We start from the raw sequence: 19,267 nt of genomic DNA, 5'->3' as shown, positions 1-19,267 counted from the left end.
CGAAGCTCTCGCTATCTCCCCACCTATCTTGCTCGCCAGCCGCCGCTGCGCAGCAAAGGGCTGCTCCGCGCTCGCGGGACTCGCCTCAACGCCCTTCGTGGGCACAAATCCGTCGCTATCACTATCGTAGCTTCTATTCCCGACCATAACAGCACGATTCAAGCCAGCCACACAACCCTAACTCATGCATGCAATCGCCAATGTCTATGTTACATCCCCGTCACGCCTTGGTCGCGCCCTCGAGCTGGTTGGCAATGGCAGACGGCGTGCTCAGCGCCGCGGCCGTCCCAAAGTCGTACTCGCTGCGGATGAGGTCGTGGAACTGTCTGTAGACGTCGACAATGCTTCCCTGTGGCGTGTCAGTTGCGTTCAACGGACCACTTCGAGCAACTAACCTGAGCTGGGGGAATGAGGACCCGGACAGTCTCCTCGTCCTGGAGGTAGAGCATGAGCTCACCGCGCCACCGGGCGAGCTCCTGCTCGGCAGTCTTGCGGAACTCGTCGTGGACCTCGGTCACGGCGCGTGGTGTGGCCCAGTCCTGCTTGGGGAGGTCGGCCGAGTTGCCTCCCTTGGCCGCTGCATACGCATTGCAGCGGTCGAGGAAGCCGCGCAGCGGTGACGTTGCCGCAGCTGTGCATTGACTGATCAGGTCCTCGCACGCGCGCTTGAGCTCGCGGTCAAGGTCGACCTTTGCGTCTGGCGCGAATTCGCCACGCACAGACTGGGACCGGCCGTAGCCGAGGAACGAGGTGGCGTTCTCCAGCAGGGAGCGGAGGAAGTCGGTCACACCTGCCCACTCGTACTGCTTGCTCGCTCGTCCTAGGTCGAGACCGGCCGTCATCTCCTTGAGGATGAGGAGGTGGCGCACGAGGAACAGCTTGGCGTCGACCGCGTGGTCCTTCTTCGCACCGATCTGGTCAGCCGCGGTAGACAGCGACTTGCGGCAGGTGCCAACTGCTTCCTGTGCGAGGTCGGCAAAGACGGTTCCCTGCGGGATTAGCATTCCAACGCGTGCAGATTTCTCACGTCAATGTACGTGTAGAGACACGAGAGGACCCAGAGAGTGACACGCAATGTGGGGTACCATGTTTCCTGTGACTCTGGTGGTGGGAGAGACAGGAAGGCCGGCTCGTCGTCGTCCTCGACATCAAGTGAGATGGCGACTTCTCGTCGAACAAGAGGTCCGGGAGCTGTTGTGTGAGCTGATAGTCAAAAAAAAAAAACGCATAACCCAACTCACCAGTCGACTTGAGCTTGTCTGGGTAGTCCAAGTCTGTGGGCTTGGGCGAGTAGTACTGCACATCGGCTTGGATGAGCGCCTGGGCACGAAACACCAAGCGAGCCTGGGCGTCCTGGAGGACCATCTTGAGGAGGTACTCAGTGTGCAGGCGTGCGAGTGGCTTCCTTCGCCTCTTTGAAATCGCAGGGCTGGCCTTGGTTGCGAGTGACAACGAGCTGTTCCGGTGCAGACTCCTGATCGTGGCACTTGGCGAGTATGGGCCGAAGTAGTCCTCGCGGTCCGCCAAGGGTGATGACTCAAAGGGCCCGGAGTCTGGCGACAGAACGATCGCCTCATCGGGGTCCTCGTCCTCGGAGAAGTCGGGCACCATGAGGCCTTGCAGCACGGTGCAGACTTCTTGGAGGACAGTAAGGGAAGGCTCGTGTAGAATCCGGGGCCTGATGTGGTCGTAAAGGTGGTCGCACAGGCTCTCGAGATAGCCGCTGAGCGATGGTTAGCATGAGCTGAACTGCAGTTTCCGGGCAGCTCACTATAGCTGCGCTTCCCCTGACAAGAAGAATTGCTTGAACAACGTAAACTCCTCCAAACATGTTTGCTTGAGGTAGTAGCAGCCGGATCTCGTAAGGTCGACAAGCTCACTCCGTGCGGGGTCGAGCTGGGCAATCTCCTCGGCGACACGGGGGCTCATCAGCGCCTGGCGTGTGGACACGAAAGCTGCGTGGCAGTCGGCCAGGATCTGGGGAAGATCGTCCTTGTTGGTTAAGACGCGCTGCTCCAGTTCGGACAGCAGGGGTCGCAGCGAGGCAGACAATGACGTGAAGCGCGCGTAGAGCAGACCACGGGTGGTAGTCTCGGAGAGGCCCTTATCCAGCAGCCTCCTTCCGATGTCCATGCCGAGTGCCTTGATCGTGCCGACAAAGTGGAGGCGGATCAGCTGCATGCTGCGGGTCATGCACTGCTGGTAACGGATGAGATACAGCTCGGCGTCCTTGAAGTCGCGCTGATGGGTTAGCCGATGCCACCGAGCCCTCAAACCCACATGTTCGCCGAGGTAGCTGATGCACTCGTCGAGCCGGCGCACCATCGGCAAGAAGTCGGGGCTGAGGACGAGGTCATTGCCTGGGTTGTTGAGCATGCGCTGCGCCGTCTCGAGGAAGGTGAAGTAGCTCAGCCGGTGGGCGAGTTGCGACGTGTGGGTGAGGAGATGAGTCTGAGATGTCAGTATGGGTATGCCGTGGTATAAACACTACTCACCTGCTCCTCAAGCAAGTCCTCGCACGCGCCACGCAAGCTCTCGCTCCGCTCCTCGACATACTCGAGAGCCTTGAGCATGTCGACGACCTCGCCCTCGCCGTCCTCGAGCAGCTGGATAAGGCCGTCGCACTTGTCCCGGAGACCCGAGATCTCGGTCAGGTGCTCGCGGTACAGGCTGTCCTGCTCGTGCTCGGCGCTGAGCGTGAGCGCGGCGAAGTGCTCGTGGAACTGCTGAGGCGTGATGATCGAGGAAGGGTGCAGCGGGTCCGCACGCGAGAGCCCCGACGGCCCCGGTCCTGGCGAAGCAGGCAGCGATGGGATAGCGTTCGCTGACCCAGAGCGCGAGTGGACGACGTTCCCGAAGTGCTTGTTCCGCGTTGGTGTTTCCGGCCGCGGGCTGCCTGCCACTGCTGCCGAGGAAGACTCGTTCAAGAACTGTGGTGTGAGCTACACGTACGCGCCAATCTTAGCTCACCTTTTCAGGTATAGGGCGCTCTCCAAACCGTTCCTTGACACTGGCAATGCTGTGGACCTGGTCATCCGAGAGGGGCGCCCTCGACTCCCACTCCTCGAGCGAGATGACCCTGTTCGGCGCGAGGGGGGTGGATGCTCTCGAGCTCTCACCGCTCGCGCGTCCTCCGGATGCCATGGGCAGGGGAGTGCGGCGAAGGTTGAACCCTCCTGGGGTTGTCGGCCGCGACATGGCTGCGTGATGTGGTCGTGGTCGAGCTCGATGTAGGCAGGAGATTGGCTTCGAGGAAGGTGTGTCGACTGCTGGCCGCCTGGCTGGCTGGCTGGCGATCGCCGAATGGTGACGATGGAGGTGCAGGGTCGATGCGTGGCATTCACGTGCTAAAGCCGGGGTGAGAAATAAGCAACGCGTTGAAGCCAGTTCATACTTGTTGCACCAGGGGTAAGTTTGGGTGGTGCCGGTAGTGGCCGCGCTGGTCGTCAGGCATCCACGGCCACGGCCACACGTACGCGCGCGGCGGCGCGCGCCAGGCGTCAGGCCAGGCGCGCGGGAGGGAGGCGGCTGGCGGGAGCTTGGGCCACCAGAGGGTGAGGGGAGACGCCCAGGGTCAAAAGGAATCCACGCATGGCCTGGCTCTGGGTCCGTGATTTCAACCGCCAGGCGCCAGTCAGCCCGCCCGCTGCCGCCGCTGCCCCATCGTCCAAACCCCCTCTCCTTGCCCTCGGGCCTTGAGCCTTCCCTGCCTTCCCTCCCCCCTCTCCCCCCTACTTCCTCCCGCGGGAGCAGGCGGTGGTTTAGCTCCTAGCTCAGACAACACCAGGCCGTCAGTCGGTCCACGCCTGGCTGGCGGGCGGCACGCTGGCTGCTGGCACGTAGCACACTCGCGCACACCACCACGCTCCTCCGGCGCACCCGTCGTGCTGTACCGCTACCACCACTCACCACCACCTCGTCGTCCAACTCACACTCACCTTCCCCTTTGCTACAACAACAACACGGACTCGACTCACACTCTTGTCTATTCGTAACCCCCGCCGACGCCCATCCCCCCATCGGCACCACCCCTTGCACGACCCAGCGACATCGACCGCGCCGGACCGTGCCACGACACCCCCCACCCACCCCCCGTCCTTGAACAACAGCGCACCCTCGAATTCACGCGTCAAACCGACATTAATCACCATGGCTTACCGCTCTCGAGGAAGGAAGCAGGCCAAGAAGGGCGTCCAGCTCACCATTATGGTTGTTGGTGAGTCGGCGCGCGCGCGTCTTGTGGATGGGGTGCCTGGAGATTCCGTCGTGGTCGACGGAAACGCACGAGCCCCCGAGACGTGGACGGGTCGAGCGTAGCGTCGTCGGCCAGCCGAGTACTGGCGCCTACCACCCTACCAGTCGCGGCACAGCATACTAACATCCCCAGGCGCGTCCGGCACTGGTCGCACCACCTTTGTCAACACGCTTGTCGAGCAGCCGCTCCTCACGCACCGCACGCAGACCCTCCTGCGCGACCCCGAGAACCCGCGCTCCGAGGTCGACCCCGTCCTCGCCCAGCAGGCTGCCGCCGACGCCCACATTGAGCGCCCCATTGCCATCAAGCCCGTCAATGTCGAGCTTGAGGAGGACGGTGTCCGCGTCGCCCTTACCGTCGTCGACACCCCCGGCTTCGGTGACGGCATTGACAGCGAGCAGAAGTGAGCTTTGACACGAGGCCTTACCCGCCGCCGCGTGCCCAATGCGCTCTAGTACGCGTTGCTAACGGATTCTGCAGCTTCCAGGAGATCTCGAGCTACCTCGAGCGCCAGTACGACGACATTCTCGCCGAGGAGTCGCGTATCAAGCGTAACCCCCGCTTCCGCGACAACCGCGTCCACGCGCTCCTCTACTTCATTGCGCCCACCGGCCACGCGTGAGTCGGATGCGAGCGTGTTTCCTGGCGTATTCTGACAGTCTCAGCCTCCGCGAGATCGACATTGAGCTCATGCGCCGCCTCTCGCCCCGTGTCAACGTCATCCCGGTCATTGGCAAGGCCGACTCGCTCACTCCCCAGGAGCTCAAGGCTTTCAAGAAGCGTGTAAGTTTGGGCTTGGGCTTCTGTGATAGGGATTCTGACCCCCCACAGATCATGGAGGACATTGAGTACTACTCGATCCCCGTCTACAACTTCCCCTACGACCCCGAGGAGGATGACGAGGAGACCATTGCCGACAACCGCGAGCTCCGTTCGCTGCTTCCCTTCTCCATTGTTGGTGCCGAGGAGGAGATTATGATCAACGGCGAGGCCGTCCGTGGCCGCCGCTACCCATGGGGTATCGTCGAGGTCGACAACCCGGAGCACTCTGACTTCCAGCGTCTCCGCGCTGCCATCCTCCAGTGAGTAGAGCGGCCCCCCGTTGTGCTCCCCCACTCACACCTCCAGGTCCCACCTTACCGACCTCAAGGAGATCACGCACGACTTCCTGTACGAGAACTACCGTACCGAGAAGCTCTCGCGCTCTGTCGGCGGTGCCGACGCGCCCGACTCGTCGATCCTCCCCGAGGACATGGCTACGCAGTCTGTGCGCCTCAAGGAGGAGCAGCTCCGCCGCGAGGAAGAAAAGCTTCGCGAGATCGAGCTCAAGGTCCAGCGCGAGATCCAGCTCAAGCGCCAGGAGTTGCTGGCCAAGGAGGACAGCCTCAAGGTGCTCGAGGCACGCCTTGCTGCCCAGGGCCAAAACCACTACGAGTAAAGGCGCTCGCCTGTTGCTATCCCCCTCGACTCAAATGGAAACACTCCGCAAAGGAGATGTCAATAATGTCTCGTCATGTCCCTTCATGTCTCCCCTCCGCGTCCAGCCTCGCTTCCTTTTATTCTACTACCCTTTCTTTATGCGGTGTGGGTAGTCTTCTATACCGAGATGATGTTGGCGGGGTCTACTGGCCCTGCTGTTTATACCACGGTAGAAACGATGCAACTGCTGTTCCAGCCGCGACGCGACGCGAGCGCAGCGAGCGGGGCGGGTGCCGGCGAGCACGGCGAGCGCAGCGAGCCGCGAGCCGATAGGTCACGATCGCGGCGGAGAGTGGGGTAGGGGGGAGGCATGCATGGGTAAGGCATCGACGCAGGCGAGCTACGGATATCCGCGGTTCGACCAGCAGCGCGACTCGACCAGCAGAACATGGCCGGCTTGCCGAAGCGCACATACCCAAGCGGACAGGCCGACAATATGAGTGCTCGCTCTTCCGGGTCGACGCCGCCGATAGTTCCAAGCGCACCATGGTGTAATACAAAAAGCCGATAACAAAACATTGGCGTCCCAATGGTGCGGGTTTCTGCCTTTTCAGCAGCATGCATGTTCCAACCACCGATGCAATCCGTCGTGGAGCAACCGACCGCTCCAAGGTCACCCGACTCGGGGGCTTGGGACGCTGCCTTGCACGACGCACGGTACCCCAGCAGCGCCGTCAGCACGCACACACAACAGTGCATAGCCCACAAAAGGCATGTCCTCCGACCGGACAGACAGCGTTTGATTACAGCAAGTCCCCGGGCACCGGACAGACTGGGCCCCGGTCAAGCCACTCGACCACATCGAATGTGGCTGTGGGCTGCGACTGGGCTAGATGGGGCGCCGTCGTTGCTCATACGTTCAGGCTGTTGAGCGTGGATCGACAGCTGGAGGTATGTCCGCCGACGCGGCCGGGGCTGTAGAGTCGTGTACATGCTAGCCAGGGGGCAGCTGGGGCGCTGCCCGAATGCCGCGGCCGCGCCGTGCCGTACCCCCCGCAGTCGTGGCTGGGGCACTGGTGGCGTCGCTGTCGGGTGCGTGCCGTGTGTTGTGCGGAAGACGGCCTCCGGGTCCTCGCTGGCGGGTACAGCGTGTCGAGTGGGCTGCGAGCTGTGAGATGGACGAGCGGAGCTGTCGCTGGTCGTTGGGTCCTCACTCGGCCATCATTCGATCAAGCCTGTGTTCCGCAAAAACAGATGCCCGGGTGGGCGATACCAGAACGGTTGAGTGCCGACGCCTGGGATACCGCGAAGCGACTGTGCGCCGACGCCACTCCAGTCCGTCTTAGTCCTAGAACAGTCATCTTCGCTCGAACCCGGTCACTCGTAACACTCTGTTCGCACCTGGTCACTTGTCATGAAGTTGCCTCCCGGCGAACGCTGCGCTCGACGGGGGCGGGTCGCCGCGGCTTGTGCCAGCCCCGCGAGTACACCCCTCGCCCCCTTCGCGTGGTCAGCCTGGCGCCATTGGAGATCAAGACTGACGGCACAAGTATCTGACAGGAGTAAACACCCACCACACGGGACGTGTACAGCCCAGACGCAGCACAGCATGCATCCCAGCCCTCCTCCACACCCCAATTCGGCCTGGACAGCCCGCGAGGCGGAAGCGACCGGCTCTTAACCCGCCCACGGGTGGCGTACCGCAAACCCGTCTCCAAGCACCCCGCCACTTGACCCCCACCTGCCCCACGCACCACGCCACCCCCAAACCCGCACCCTCAGCACGGTTGCAGAGGACGACGGTGATCCGGCCACCTGCCTGCCTGCCTGCCTCCAAGTGACTGCACAAGTGCCACACGCCACGCGAGCCGGAAGCAAATCCCCCTTCCCCCGCCTGATCTGCTGAACTCGGCTGCTTGCGGCGGTGCGGCCCCGCTCGTAGTACGAGCCTGTTGACGAGGCAGCCGACGCCTTGGGCATGTGACCGATCCGGCGGGGGCATGTTCCTGTACCATACGGACTTGGCCGCGGCTGTTTGAGGCGGCGTGGGCGGCGTGGGCTGGGCGAGGTGGCGCTGAGTGTCGAGCAGAGAGCTGTGAGCAACAGCCAGCGAGGCCTCGCTACGCCGACGCCTCGGCGCCAGGCCGCCACAGCCACACCACGCGCCATGCTTCGGGGGTACTTGTCTGCGGCCGGTGTGCGCAGAGTGCGGCGGTGTACCGCCGCGCTGCCGCAGTTGGAATTGGATGCCCCCTCCACTCTGCGGCACACGTCTGCGCGTGCGTGACGTGACGCGAGAAGCTTGCGACAACGTCAGTGCGTCCACTGTGGCTCGGGCTCGGCCGATCACTGTGCGAGGCGAGGCGAGGCGAGGCGACGGGGCGCAGTGTGCTCGCCGCCTGTGGGTTCTCCACACACGTTGGATTAGCAGCTCGCGGCGCCGATCCCCGTCCATTGGTCGATGGCTGCGATCGGTGTCGGCTGCGACTTGTGCCACCGCCTCGTTGCTTGCTGCAACCTGCGCTCCCGCGTTGCGCGCAACGCGCAGCGATTGGGCCAGCGCAGTTAAACGAGCCCGCCTGTTTGTCGCGCCCCGCCTCGACTCACGGCCCAGGACAGGATGCACGCAGGCACGCACCCACCCCCACCCACTCCAAACAATACAGCAGCAAGATGCCGCCGCAGCGATAAGGACGTCATCGGTGGCGTCGAAGCGTGATTGGCCGGGCGGGATCAATTGTCCGTGGTTCCCCATGGGGGGTATGCGTTCGATTGGCTCGTCGCCGCGGCTTCAGGGCGAAAGCGACGAGGCACGCGGGCGGCAAGTGGCGACGGCCAGTGCCAGGTGACGACGAGGCGTGGGGGGGAGGGAGAAGGGGGGAAGGGCAAAGGGGGAAGGCCAAGGTTGACGCAGGTTGGTGCATCAGCAACCTGTTGCTTAGTGCGGGGGCTCCCCTCTCCACTGCCGCCGCCGCCGCATCTGGCCCACCAACCCATGCCACCCACCCACCCACAGCCTCGGTCGGTCAGCGACCACCTTCCCCCCTCCCCTCCCCTCCCCTTCCCCCCCCCTATATAATTTACCCAGCACGACGCTAACACGTCGCCCGTCGTCTTACGTCCCCCCAGCTTAAACAATCCCCAGCAGAACAGACATCTCATCGCATCACCCACTCGCCCATCCCATCGCACAAGCACACACACCACTCACTCACCCCACACCGTCGCTACCAAACTCGCCTACTCGCCACAGCCCTCGCCACAGCCCTATCGCGCGGCGTCGAGCCCGTAACCCACAACCCACAAAGGCCACCCACCAGATCTCATCTTTCCGTGACAACGGCCTCGCTCATCACAAGACCACTAGGCCCCTCGTGACCTCTGCCCGCTCCCGCGTCAACACTTCACACTCACTCATCCACACCAACCACCTCTGCAATGCCCTCGCAGCCCATCCCCATCAACACGCACTCGGACGGCCCAACTGTCAACGCGTCGGGCACGCCCCAGACGCCGTTTGCCGGCGGCGCAGTCGGCCTGGGTTCCTCGGCCCCTGGGTCCATCTTTGCAAAGTGGTCGGCCTTCTCGACCGTCAAGTCGCCCACCACGGGCGCCGGCAACGCGCCGCCCAGGGCCCTGCCGTCCGTCTCGCCCCTCGACGACGACAGCGACGACATTGGCGACCTCAACGACCTCAAGAGCCGCGGCTGGGCCGCTGCCGCCGCCGCCCGCGGCCAGAGACGCGCCGTGTCGCTCTCCATGTCGCCCGGCAGCTCGCTCCTCTCGGGCAACTACTCGATGACGAGCACCACCAACAGCAGCACGGGCTCGTCGCCGCCCACGACGTTTGTCAACCCGCTCATGACGGACAAGATGGCCCGTGGCGAGGGCGTCCTGCGTCGCCTCTCGATGGGTGGCGGCTTCTCGAGGGTGAGTTACCACGGAAACGACGCGACGTGCCTGCAGCATCCATCTGGGGCCTGGGCGTGGAAGACGATGTGTGATGTGTGCCGTGCTGACACCTGCCCACAGCCGACGGTCCCGCCGCCCGTGCCCGAACCCCCAAGCTCGACGCCGATCGCCTCGCTTCCGCAGCAGCAGCCAGCGCTTGCGGCCCACCCGCCGCCGCCCCAGGCGGACGTTGCCCGCGCCAACACGGTCGGTGGCGGCCGCCGCCGCTTCTCCGAGTCTGCTGGACGCCGCCGCCCGGTCAGCCCGATGGGCGAGCGCATTCTCCGCGACCAGGTGCACTTCTAAGTCGCAACGAGCAGCGACAGGTCGCTCCCTCCCCCTACCATCACCCCGCCTAATCCTGTTTCCGATCCCAGCCATCAAGTCTCCCACACACACACAACACACACGCACTACAATTCACAAGCAAAGTAGCCACGGCCGCGGGCCGAGAAGAAGAAAGTACGGCCGCGGGCCGACATGAGGAAAGAAGGCCGGCTCTCAGCGCAATGTAAGCTGCAGAGGTCAATCAGAAGTCAACCACAACACTCAACACCACAACAACAACGACCACACCACGCAATGTAATCCCCACCCATCACCAACTACCCCCATGCCAAAGCGCCAGCGCCTCGGACAAGGCGCGTTGTAAGTGGCCCGCTCGATCGGGCCCAGTTCGTTCCCGCTGGTTTGACCGGCGGAGGAGGAGAGTTTGTTCCGGTTATGTGAGAAGGAGGAGTAGCTTCGATTCGAGAGTAGCCAGTAGTTTGAGTAGTTTTGTAAGGAGCGAGTGAGTGAGCTTTGGTGTATGCATCATGTGGGGCGAATAGTCGCGGGCAGATTGGCGCGAAGGCAGCGACTGCCACTGACTGGTGTGGCGGGGAGACGACGTGCCGAGACGAAGACGACGCGCCGAGCCGAGGCTACGCGCACGCTGCCACGCATCGTCCACGACTGCCTCGGCGTGGATATGAGCGCGGGAGCGACGCGATGGCCGAGCTGGAAGCGCCGCTGCGAGCCCGCCGGCGGACGCACAGTCGTACGACGGCGCGCGGACAAGCTCCGCACAGCGCTGCCTCGCCGCCGCCGCCTCGCCGCACGTGCCAGAAAATGCAGGCAATGCATGACAATGGAGCGGGGAGAGTACAGTGTATGGGTGGTACAGTGGGTGCGTGCGGCCTATGCCTTGTCCTGCGTGGCCTGCGTCGGCGCCGGCGCCGGCTGGCCCTCGAGCTCGGCGTCGAGCGCGGCCCACGCCTCGGCCTTTTTGCGCGTGCGGTCCTTTGCGGCCTCGCGGTTGCGTGTTGTGCGTTCGATGCGCTGCGGCGTCAGCGGCAGCACAGCGAGCGGAGCGAGCTGGGCGGGGCGGGAAGGCATACAGTCGAGGTAGGCCACTCGGGACCCGCTCGGCGCTGGCGCGCCTCGCCCGCCCGCCCACGCCTCGCGTGGCCGGGCCGGCCAACTCACCTCCTTCCGCAGGCACAGATTCAGCGCGTCCTTCTCGTCGTTGCACAGCCCCGTGAAGCGGCTCCACGCCGAGCGGTCGTGGCACGCGTGCAGGGCCTTGATGAGCTCTGAGCAGGCTAGCGAGGCGTCAGCCGAGCGGGCGGGTGGGGAGCAGCGCCGGCGCCGGCAGCGGGAGCCAGCAGCAGCCCAGACGTACCGTTCTGGCGCTCGGTGACTCCGAGGGGCTCGTGCATTGCGGCGGGGTGGTGTAATGTGCGGTGGTGAGCAGCTCCGACTTTTGTCGATCGACCATGTCCTTCCGAGCCGGGCATGTGCCGAAGGCTTAGTTGTAGGTGGCAAATTTGCCCCCGCTGACTCAACATGACGGAAGTTGCTACAAGCCATGACGGAGCTCTCAACCACACATTCACCATGGCAGCCGTATCCCGCACCCTCTTCCGCGCCGTGGCGGCGTCCAGCTCGCGCCTGCTCGCGCCGCGCGCCGCGCCGGCCGCCGTGGCGCGGTTTGCGCCGTTCGCCTTTACGCGGTACACCTCGTCCTCCTCGTCCTCGTCCTCCTCCTCGTCGACGCCGGCCTCGAGCGCCCCCTCCACCCCCGACAGCACGTCCCACGCCCTCCCGGCCCCCGACGCCCCCGTCCCCCCCACGCCGGCGGGCCCGCAAAAGCTCGCGCAGATCGAGCCCCGCCTAGCCATGACGTTCACGTGCACGCACGACGGGTGCGGCCACCGCTCGACGCACGAGTTTGCGCGCAAGAGCTACGAGAAGGGCGTGGTGATTGTGCAGTGTCCCGGGTGCAAGGCAAGGCATCTGATCGCCGACCACTTGGGGTGGTTCAAGGTGGGTTGGGGGGGGGGGGGGGCTGCGGATTTGGCCGGGGGGTTGGGGAGGGGAGACTAACGAACCTGCAGGAGGTCACCGACGGCGGCAAGCTCAGGACTGTGGAAGACCTCGTGCGTGAGAAGGGCGAGAAGGTGACAAAGGGGCGCGTTACTATGGACGGGGATATCGAGTATGCGCCGTAGGCTCGCCGTGGGGAGGGACGGGAGAGAGGATAGGAGGGCAGACGGAGGAGGGGGACGGAGCACGGCGACGAGCGACGAGCGACGGGGACATCACATATGTAGGTCAACACGGCACAGCCCTCTGGCCTGGCCCACGGCCACTTCATAACACATCTGCATCATTACACTGTTCACCGGCTGGCTCGCACCTCCCGGCTCACCACACATGCCATTAACTCATCACAGCTAGCAATACAAACAGTTGACAACGGTACACGCCCCTGCGCTCTAGATATCAATCAGGTTGGCTTCTGCAACGGGCCGCGCTGATGGCGCCGGGGCCGCTGGAGCTGCTGGAGCTGCTGCCGGCGCTGCTGGCGGTGTAGTTGTCCTCGCCGCCGCTGGCCCGGCCAAGTCGTCAAACTTGCCCGGTGGTGGGGCAACCAGCGCGACGAATGCTCTACGCACTGAGAGTGTCAGCGCGGCTCATCCCAACCCGGCTCAACTCACCCCGCTTGATAAACGAGTGCAGCTTGCGGTCGGCGTTGAGCTGCTGCACGAGATCCGCCATGTCCGCGACTGGCGGGTCGCACTGCGGCACGACATAATCCTGCGCATTGCAGTCGAGCACGAACGAGAACTCCCGCTTGGCATCCGACGGGTCAATGAGCGTGAACAGCACGAGGAGGCGGTTGGCTGTGGAGTCAGCGGTGACCGATGCAGGACTTCACCGCACTCACCGGCAACACCCGTGATGCTGAGCCCCAGCGCACCCTCCAGCGCGGCGAGCTCCACCTCATCCTTGCTCCGCTGCTCCTCGAGCGCCCTGCCTTGCCGCTCCTTGGTCGCCGTGTCGGCGCGCACCTCCTTGCGGATGGCGTTGAGGTCGTGCTCGAGCGACGCATTCTGCTCGCGCACCTTGGCGAGCTTGGTCTGCAGGCCGGTGAGCGCCTGGGTAAAGTCGGACACCGTCTTCCTCTCCATCTCAATCACTGCGTGGGTCAGAGTGAGTCGGCGGAGACTACCCACTGGCCAGCATCTCGTGCTCGTTCTGCTGCTCGCGGTGGATTTGCCGCTCGGCCTCCTCGGTTCTCGCGTTGAGTTCGCGCACGACATTGACGTGGTCGTTGGCGCGGGCAGCAATCTCAGTTTTGGCCGAGACGGCGTATGTGTCGATCTGGGGTGTGAGCTGGGTGTCATGGCCGAGGAGAGGGGCATCTCAACTCACGGCACGGAGGAAGGCGTCGACCTGCGCCTGGAACGGCTCCCATTCGAGGTTGATCTCGGGCTGTCCCGACACCGACGTGTCGAGGATGTCCTGCAGCGAGATTTTGGGCGGCGCGAGGAGTGTTCCCGGCATGGTTGCGTTGTACACCGTCGATGTAGGCAAAGTTGTTGTGACAGTGTTGTTGCAGGCCTTGTTTGGCTCGTCACAAAGGTCAGACGCGTGAAGCGGTGGCGAGCGTGAGAGACTTGCTCACGTGGTATTATTTTCTCTCAATTTCTCACATTTATCCCGCCAGTCACCCCTAATGAGCGTCGCAATGTAAATGTCCCTTGTTTTGTTTCTCTACCCTGAAGAGCAAATGACCCGCGACTGACTTTGCGCTCTCTGCCACCGCCCCGCCTCCCCTGAAATCAACCAACAACAGAAGGCGGGCCAGGCCACCCACCCAGGCAAGTCGCACCCGGCACAGCCCAGCGTCACCCATCCAAACAACAAACCCATCATAGCGTGCACAACAGACAAGCTCTCACGCTCACCCATACCTCCATCACAACATTACTTAGCTAGCTCCAAACAACACCCCCGCGTTACTTTTACTTCTCCTCCCAACAATGCTCGCAAGAGTACTCAAGTCTGCCTCTTCGCAACCCTCAACACCCACCCAGACACCCAGCTCCCCCAGCAAGTCGAGCAACAACAACATGGCCGCCCCAGCCATCCCCCAGCCGTCCCCCTCCAAGTCGAGGTCGGACCGCTCTGCGGCAAAGGAGAACCAGCCCGCCCCAGGCGCCGCCGGCGACCGCTCCAGCTACCTCTCCTTCCTTTGGGCCCAGGAGAAGGCAGCAAAGTCAAAGGGCGGCGATGACACGCACGAACCCCGCCCCACCTACTCGGCCGACGACGTCCACATGCAGACCTACAAGGGCACGGCCAACCCGGCGGCCCTCAAGAACCTCGCCGCCGCGCCGCCATCTCCCTCCAAGAGCCAGCACCACTACCACTACATCCAGCCCGCTCAGCAGCACCCGAACGGCCGCGAGTTGCTCGGTGTCCCCGGTGGCAACGCCCAGCGCGCTTTTGATGAGGACATTCGCATGCGCACCGCCAAGATGGAGACTCAGAAGGAGCGTGTGCTCGAGCCCTGGCAGATCGAGCTGCTCGAGTCCCCAGAAGTCAGGCGCAAGGCGACAGTCGCCCAGCTGTGTAAGTGAAACGGGCCGGGATGGAGGGGACAAGGAGCTGACACAAACAACAGACTTCCTCGACTACTACTGTGCGTGACCCGTTACATTGACCTCCGAGCATCCCCTAACCTGCCCCAGTCGATCTCCTTGGTTACATCTCGAGCAGGAAAAAGCGTCTCGAGACGTTCAAGGCTGACACTGCTACCCGCAACGTGAGTCGGGACAAGGTTGAGTGATGCTGATGGAACAAGGTTACCGGCCCTGAGCTCGCCAAGGAGGTCCAGAGCTACAATGGCCGCGAGCGCGTCCTGCTCCGCAAGCGTCGCACCAAGCTCCGCATCGACCACTTCCGCATCATTGCCCAGGTCGGACAGGGTGGCTACGGCTCGGTCTACCTTGCTCGCAAGGCCGACACGCACGAGATCTGCGCCTTGAAGAAGATGCGCAAGGGTACACTGGCCAAGATGGACGAGGTCAAGCACGTCCTCGTCGAGCGTGACATTCTCACTGCCGTCAAGACCCCCTGGCTGGTGCGCCTTCTCTATGCCTTCCAGGACCAGGAGCATGTGTACCTCGCCATGGAGTACGTTCCTGGAGGTGACTTCCGCACGCTTCTCAACAACTCGGGTGTCCTCAAGGAGGAGCACGCCAGGTTCTACGCCGCCGAGATGTTTGCTGCTGTCAACGAGCTGCACAAGCTGGGCTACATTCATCGTGACTTGAAGCCCGAGAACTTCCTTGTTGATGGAACTGGCCACGTCAAGCTCACCGACTTTGGCCTCGCCACTGGTGCCCTCAACCCCCAGAAGATTGAGGAGATGAAGCAGAAGGTGAGCTAATGCGTCCCGGCGATGCTGACAGCCCAGCTCGACCAGGTCAAGGACGAGAACCTCGTCTTCCGCAGCACTCTCGAGCGCCGTACCATCTACCGTAGCATCCGCATGACCGAGCCCCGCTACGCCGACTCTGTTGTTGGCTCGCCAGACTACATGCCCCCAGAGGTTCTCCGTGGCCGGACCTACACCTACTCTGCCGACTACTGGTCGCTGGGCTGTATCCTGTTCGAGTTCCTCTGCGGTTTCCCTCCCTTCTCCGGCTCGACGCCAGAGGAGACGTGGGCCAACCTCAAGAACTGGTCTCGCGTGCTGCGTCGGCCTGTGTACGACCGCCCCGAGGACTTGATCTTCAACCTCACGGATGTGGCGTGGGACGCCGTGGTTCGGTAAGTCAGCTCAAGTGGCCCCGTCATATCACAAGCTGACCTCTAGCCTCATTGCTCACCCCAAGGACCGCGTCGCGTCGCTCGCCGACGTTCAGACGCTCCCCTTCTTCTCGTCGCTGCCCTTCGGCCAGCTGCGCCAGCTGCCCGCGCCGTTCGTGCCCGTTCTCGACGGCGAGACCGACGTCGGCTACTTCGACTCGTTCAACTCACCAGAGGACATGGCCAAGTACGCCGAGGTGTTCAAGAAGCAGCGCGACGTCGAGGCCGTCCAGGAGAAGGGCCAGGGCAACCGCAACAACTGGGTCGGCTTCACGTTCGGCCGCAACGTCGCGCCTGTTGGCCCGCCTCGCCTGATCAAGCCTGCCGACGAGCCGCTCGAGACCATTTTCTAAGCCTGACCGCTCGCTCCTTGCCTGATACCACACTGCCTGCATACAACAACGCCCCGTTCCCGTCTCCCTTCCACCGAACATTGTGTCATCAGTTTCCCCATCTCGCGTAGCCTGATACACCAGCCCCAGCGGCTCTTTATGTGACGAACCCTGTGATGACATGCGTAGAGCTACAATATGGTACAGGTGGGGTGGGGTGTGGGGGTGCGAGTCGTCTAAATACCAGCGAGGGCGCGGCGCCACGCCTCGCCCTCGTTCATGAGCACGCGGCCGAGCTCGCCAATCTCCATACCGAGGGCGAGGCGGCGATCCTCTGGCGCCTTGTACGCGTCGGGCGCGGACGTGAGCGCGTGCGTGGCCACGAGCGACGAGCGCACGAGCAGGAGCTCTGCGTCGCTGAGGAGCTCGTTGCTCTCCGCGAGCGAGCGGGTGAGCGCGTCGTGGTCTGTGCGCACGGCGCGCCACGAAATCTCGGGGACGCCCTCGCGGCGGATACACCGCACGAGGGCGGCGAGCAGGCGCTTCTGCTGGGGGCTGCACTGGCGGAGGAAGAGGGCGACGGGGGACGAGCTCATTGCGTTGAGGACCTGGACCATGTCGCGCGCCGAGACGGGCTTGCGCTCGGGCTGGGCCATGGCGACCTCTACGGCGCGGCGGCACGCGTCGAGCACGCGGCGCGCGTCGCCGTTTGTGCCGGCCATCTTTGTGGCGGCGAGCGCGATGGCGTCGGGCGCGAGCACGCGGTGCTCGGCCGACGACGACGGGTGCGCCACCTGCCGGCTCTGCACGATCTCGATCAGGCTCTGGCGGTCGTACGGCTGGAAGAGGAGCGTCTGCAGCCCGAGGCGCGACTTTATCTTTGCGGCCAGGTGCTGCGGCAGGTCCATGCGGTTGGCGATGGCCACGACGAACAGCTGCGAGTCGCGCATCGTGGGCCAGTTGAAAAAGTTGTACACGACGTCCTGCTTTGCCGTGAGGAGCTGGTCGAGCTCGTCCATGAGGACGACGCTGGCGGTGGTCAGCGGGGGGTAGGGGGGAGGGGGTGCCCACTCACAAGGTATGCCCTCTGGGCCCGCGCACGCCAGAGCCAGTCTTGCGGCCAAAGTGCGCCTCGAGGCCGCGCAGCGCCGTCTTGGCGCTGCAGCCCTTCTGGCCAGAGATGGTCTCCCACAGCACAGTGTACGCGTGCTGCGGGGTGGGGATCTTGAGGCCGTTGATCTCGACGTAGGAGAAGGGCGCGAGCTCGCCGTCCTCGGCCTTGCGCCGCAGCTCCTTGACCACGGCGTGGACGGTGGCGGTTTTGCCCGTGCCGGGGACGCCGGCGATGTCTGCGGCCAGTCAGCGCGGCACCCCTCGGCTACTTACACAGACACCCGCCCCCACCACTCTCGATCCCCTCCTCGACGCGCGACAGCATGTCGACGTACTCGTCCTCGCGGCACGGCAGGCTCTCGGGCGTCGCGCCGACGTGCAGCAGGCGCAGCGCGCGCTCGTACGGATCCGGCGGGAGGTCCTCGACACGCGGCACGGCGGCGGGCAGGCGCGAGCTCGACGACTTGGGGTGCGGGATGCGCTTCTTTGGCTCTGGGCGCGCGCGTTTCCACGGCGTCGCCGCGGGCGCACGCTTGCGCTTCGGCGCGGCCTTGCGCGGCGCCTGCTCCTCGTCGTCCTCGTCGCTGTCGGCTGGCGCCTCGTCCCCGCTCGCGTCGGACGGCTCGCTCGCTGCGCGCGACGGCGCCGCAGCGCTCTCGTCCTCGCTCTCCTCTTGCACCGTCTCGACGGCCCAGCCGAGCCCGGCCCGCCCGCGCCCCTTCCACTCGTCAATGTCCACCTTCCACACTTTGCCGCCGCGCGCGCCCTTGTCGTACGCGCGCGCGCACCAGAAGACGTTGGCCTTGGGGAGGTACGCCCAGCCCTTCCACTGCGTCTTTCTCTCCTCGTCGGGGAACTGCTCCTTGTACACTTGCTTCGAGTAGATCGGGATCGTGCGGACGAGCAGCGGGAGGGGCAGGTTGGTCGTGACTGGTCTGTTTGGGGAGGATGCCAGGAGGACCTCATTCTGCGCGAGTCAGCACCGTGGCCCCACCACCCCACTCACGTCTTCCAGCTTGACGTTCCGCATAACCCCCGGCAGGTCCTCCTTTCTGAAGAACCAGTGGATCTGCGCCATCATGCGCGGCGGCGCGTCGGCAGCGGGCGCACTCGACGCGCTCGAATCGTCGTCGTCGCTCTCATCGTCGGCGTCGGCAGGCTCCTCCCAAAGCGCGGTCAGCATGCCGATGCCGTCGTTCCCGCCCTCGACCTGCACGACGACGCCGTCGCCGATGGCGAAGCGCGCCTCCTCGTCGGGCTTGCGCCTGCGGCGCGGGAGCGCGACCTCGAGCTTTGTCGGCGTCTTGGTCTTGGTCTCCTCGCCGTCGCTGTCGCTCGTCGCGCCCGCCGGCCCGCCGCGCTTGATGACGCGCGAAAAGCCGGAGTAGTACACCCTCCCCGCTGAGGTCTCGGGCCGCGCAGCGCCCGTCCACGTGAACACCGTGTTGGTCGGCACGGCCGGCGCGGCGGCCGTCGGCGTGAAGACTGCGCCGCGGGTCGAGCGGCGCGGCGTGACTGGCATGGCGTGGCCTCGGTCGAGAGTGAGTGAGTGAGTGGGTGGGTGGTGACGCCGTGATGAGAATGTCAGGAGTTGGACAAAGCCGCCGCCGCTGCCGCGCCAAAGTACCAAAGTTAAACGCGGCCACGTGAGGAGGCGTAGTGAACTTCACACGCGTGGCATGCCGCCTTACGACGCGACGTTGCTTGACAGTCTTGACGTGATCATGAGCAAGCGGCGCCGGTGACATGCGTTGGGGCACACGACGCAGCGACAGTCGCCTGGGAATGCAGCACGACCACAACCCCCACACAACCCTCGCCAGCAGCTGTCGCTGCTGGCTCCCGGCTACACCGCATGGACTACATCTCTACTAGCTGTAATCAGAAGGGTATCTGCCCGCATCCAGTCAAAGCTTGCCAAGCAGCAGACAGACATCACTTCATATCCGTCCACCACCTGCTGCGCAAGCCACGGGCAAGCGCCAAACGTCTACGGGGCGTCATCTCTTTATCTTTTTTCTTCTTCTTGACGTGGAAACTGTACACGAGGGCC

The 19,267-nt window shown here is 64.2% G+C and overlaps 8 protein-coding genes across 8 annotated transcripts; 4 read left to right on the top strand and 4 right to left on the bottom strand.

The window, feature by feature from the left end:
• Positions 1-220: 220 nt before the first annotated feature.
• Positions 221-3,198, bottom strand: COG3 (Golgi transport complex subunit 3; the record flags this gene model as incomplete). Its single annotated transcript, XM_069356436.1, has 8 exons — positions 221-349; positions 396-989; positions 1,028-1,191; positions 1,242-1,723; positions 1,772-2,241; positions 2,281-2,451; positions 2,496-2,930; positions 2,971-3,198. The coding sequence occupies 8 exons, from the start codon at positions 3,196-3,198 to the stop codon at positions 221-223; spliced, it is 2,673 nt and encodes an 890-aa protein (XP_069206277.1).
• A 951-nt stretch (positions 3,199-4,149) lies between these two features.
• CDC11 (Cell division control protein 11) lies at positions 4,150-5,693 on the top strand (the record flags this gene model as incomplete). Its single annotated transcript, XM_069356435.1, has 6 exons — positions 4,150-4,216; positions 4,388-4,658; positions 4,736-4,873; positions 4,921-5,038; positions 5,087-5,337; positions 5,384-5,693. 6 exons carry the CDS (start codon positions 4,150-4,152, stop codon positions 5,691-5,693), a joined length of 1,155 nt encoding a protein of 384 aa, XP_069206276.1.
• A 3,419-nt stretch (positions 5,694-9,112) lies between these two features.
• Q8F55_008030 (uncharacterized protein) lies at positions 9,113-9,931 on the top strand (the record flags this gene model as incomplete). Its single annotated transcript, XM_069356434.1, has 2 exons — positions 9,113-9,604; positions 9,707-9,931. The coding sequence occupies 2 exons, from the start codon at positions 9,113-9,115 to the stop codon at positions 9,929-9,931; spliced, it is 717 nt and encodes a 238-aa protein (XP_069206275.1).
• Positions 9,932-10,798: 867 nt separating this feature from the next.
• Positions 10,799-11,325, bottom strand: Q8F55_008029 (uncharacterized protein; the record flags this gene model as incomplete). The annotated part of the gene is made up of 3 exons (XM_069356433.1): positions 10,799-10,945; positions 11,093-11,208; positions 11,289-11,325. 3 exons carry the CDS (start codon positions 11,323-11,325, stop codon positions 10,805-10,807), a joined length of 294 nt encoding a protein of 97 aa, XP_069206274.1. The 3' UTR covers positions 10,799-10,804.
• A 178-nt stretch (positions 11,326-11,503) lies between these two features.
• On the top strand, positions 11,504-12,207 carry Q8F55_008028 (uncharacterized protein; the record flags this gene model as incomplete). The annotated part of the gene is made up of 2 exons (XM_069356432.1): positions 11,504-11,932; positions 12,004-12,207. The coding sequence occupies 2 exons, from the start codon at positions 11,504-11,506 to the stop codon at positions 12,115-12,117; spliced, it is 543 nt and encodes a 180-aa protein (XP_069206273.1). The 3' UTR covers positions 12,118-12,207.
• A 177-nt stretch (positions 12,208-12,384) lies between these two features.
• Positions 12,385-13,456, bottom strand: SPC25 (kinetochore-associated Ndc80 complex subunit spc25; the record flags this gene model as incomplete). Its single annotated transcript, XM_069356431.1, has 5 exons — positions 12,385-12,563; positions 12,607-12,792; positions 12,837-13,088; positions 13,126-13,273; positions 13,325-13,456. 5 exons carry the CDS (start codon positions 13,454-13,456, stop codon positions 12,385-12,387), a joined length of 897 nt encoding a protein of 298 aa, XP_069206272.1.
• Positions 13,457-14,025: 569 nt separating this feature from the next.
• Positions 14,026-16,122, top strand: DBF2 (serine/threonine-protein kinase dbf2; the record flags this gene model as incomplete). The annotated part of the gene is made up of 6 exons (XM_069356430.1): positions 14,026-14,527; positions 14,580-14,597; positions 14,647-14,720; positions 14,760-15,338; positions 15,375-15,730; positions 15,777-16,122. 6 exons carry the CDS (start codon positions 14,026-14,028, stop codon positions 16,120-16,122), a joined length of 1,875 nt encoding a protein of 624 aa, XP_069206271.1.
• A 215-nt stretch (positions 16,123-16,337) lies between these two features.
• Positions 16,338-18,736, bottom strand: ORC1 (Origin recognition complex, subunit 1; the record flags this gene model as incomplete). Its single annotated transcript, XM_069356429.1, has 4 exons — positions 16,338-17,130; positions 17,177-17,450; positions 17,488-18,181; positions 18,221-18,736. 4 exons carry the CDS (start codon positions 18,734-18,736, stop codon positions 16,338-16,340), a joined length of 2,277 nt encoding a protein of 758 aa, XP_069206270.1.
• Between the last annotated feature and the right edge of the window lie 531 nt (positions 18,737-19,267).

This window comes from Vanrija albida (genome assembly GCF_041260175.1).
Source record: "Vanrija albida strain AlHP1 chromosome Unknown contig_6, whole genome shotgun sequence".
Taxonomy (NCBI): domain Eukaryota; kingdom Fungi; phylum Basidiomycota; class Tremellomycetes; order Trichosporonales; family Trichosporonaceae; genus Vanrija; species Vanrija albida.
The sequence above is the reverse complement of the archived record's forward strand: the minus strand, read 5'-3'. Positions and strand labels throughout refer to the sequence as shown.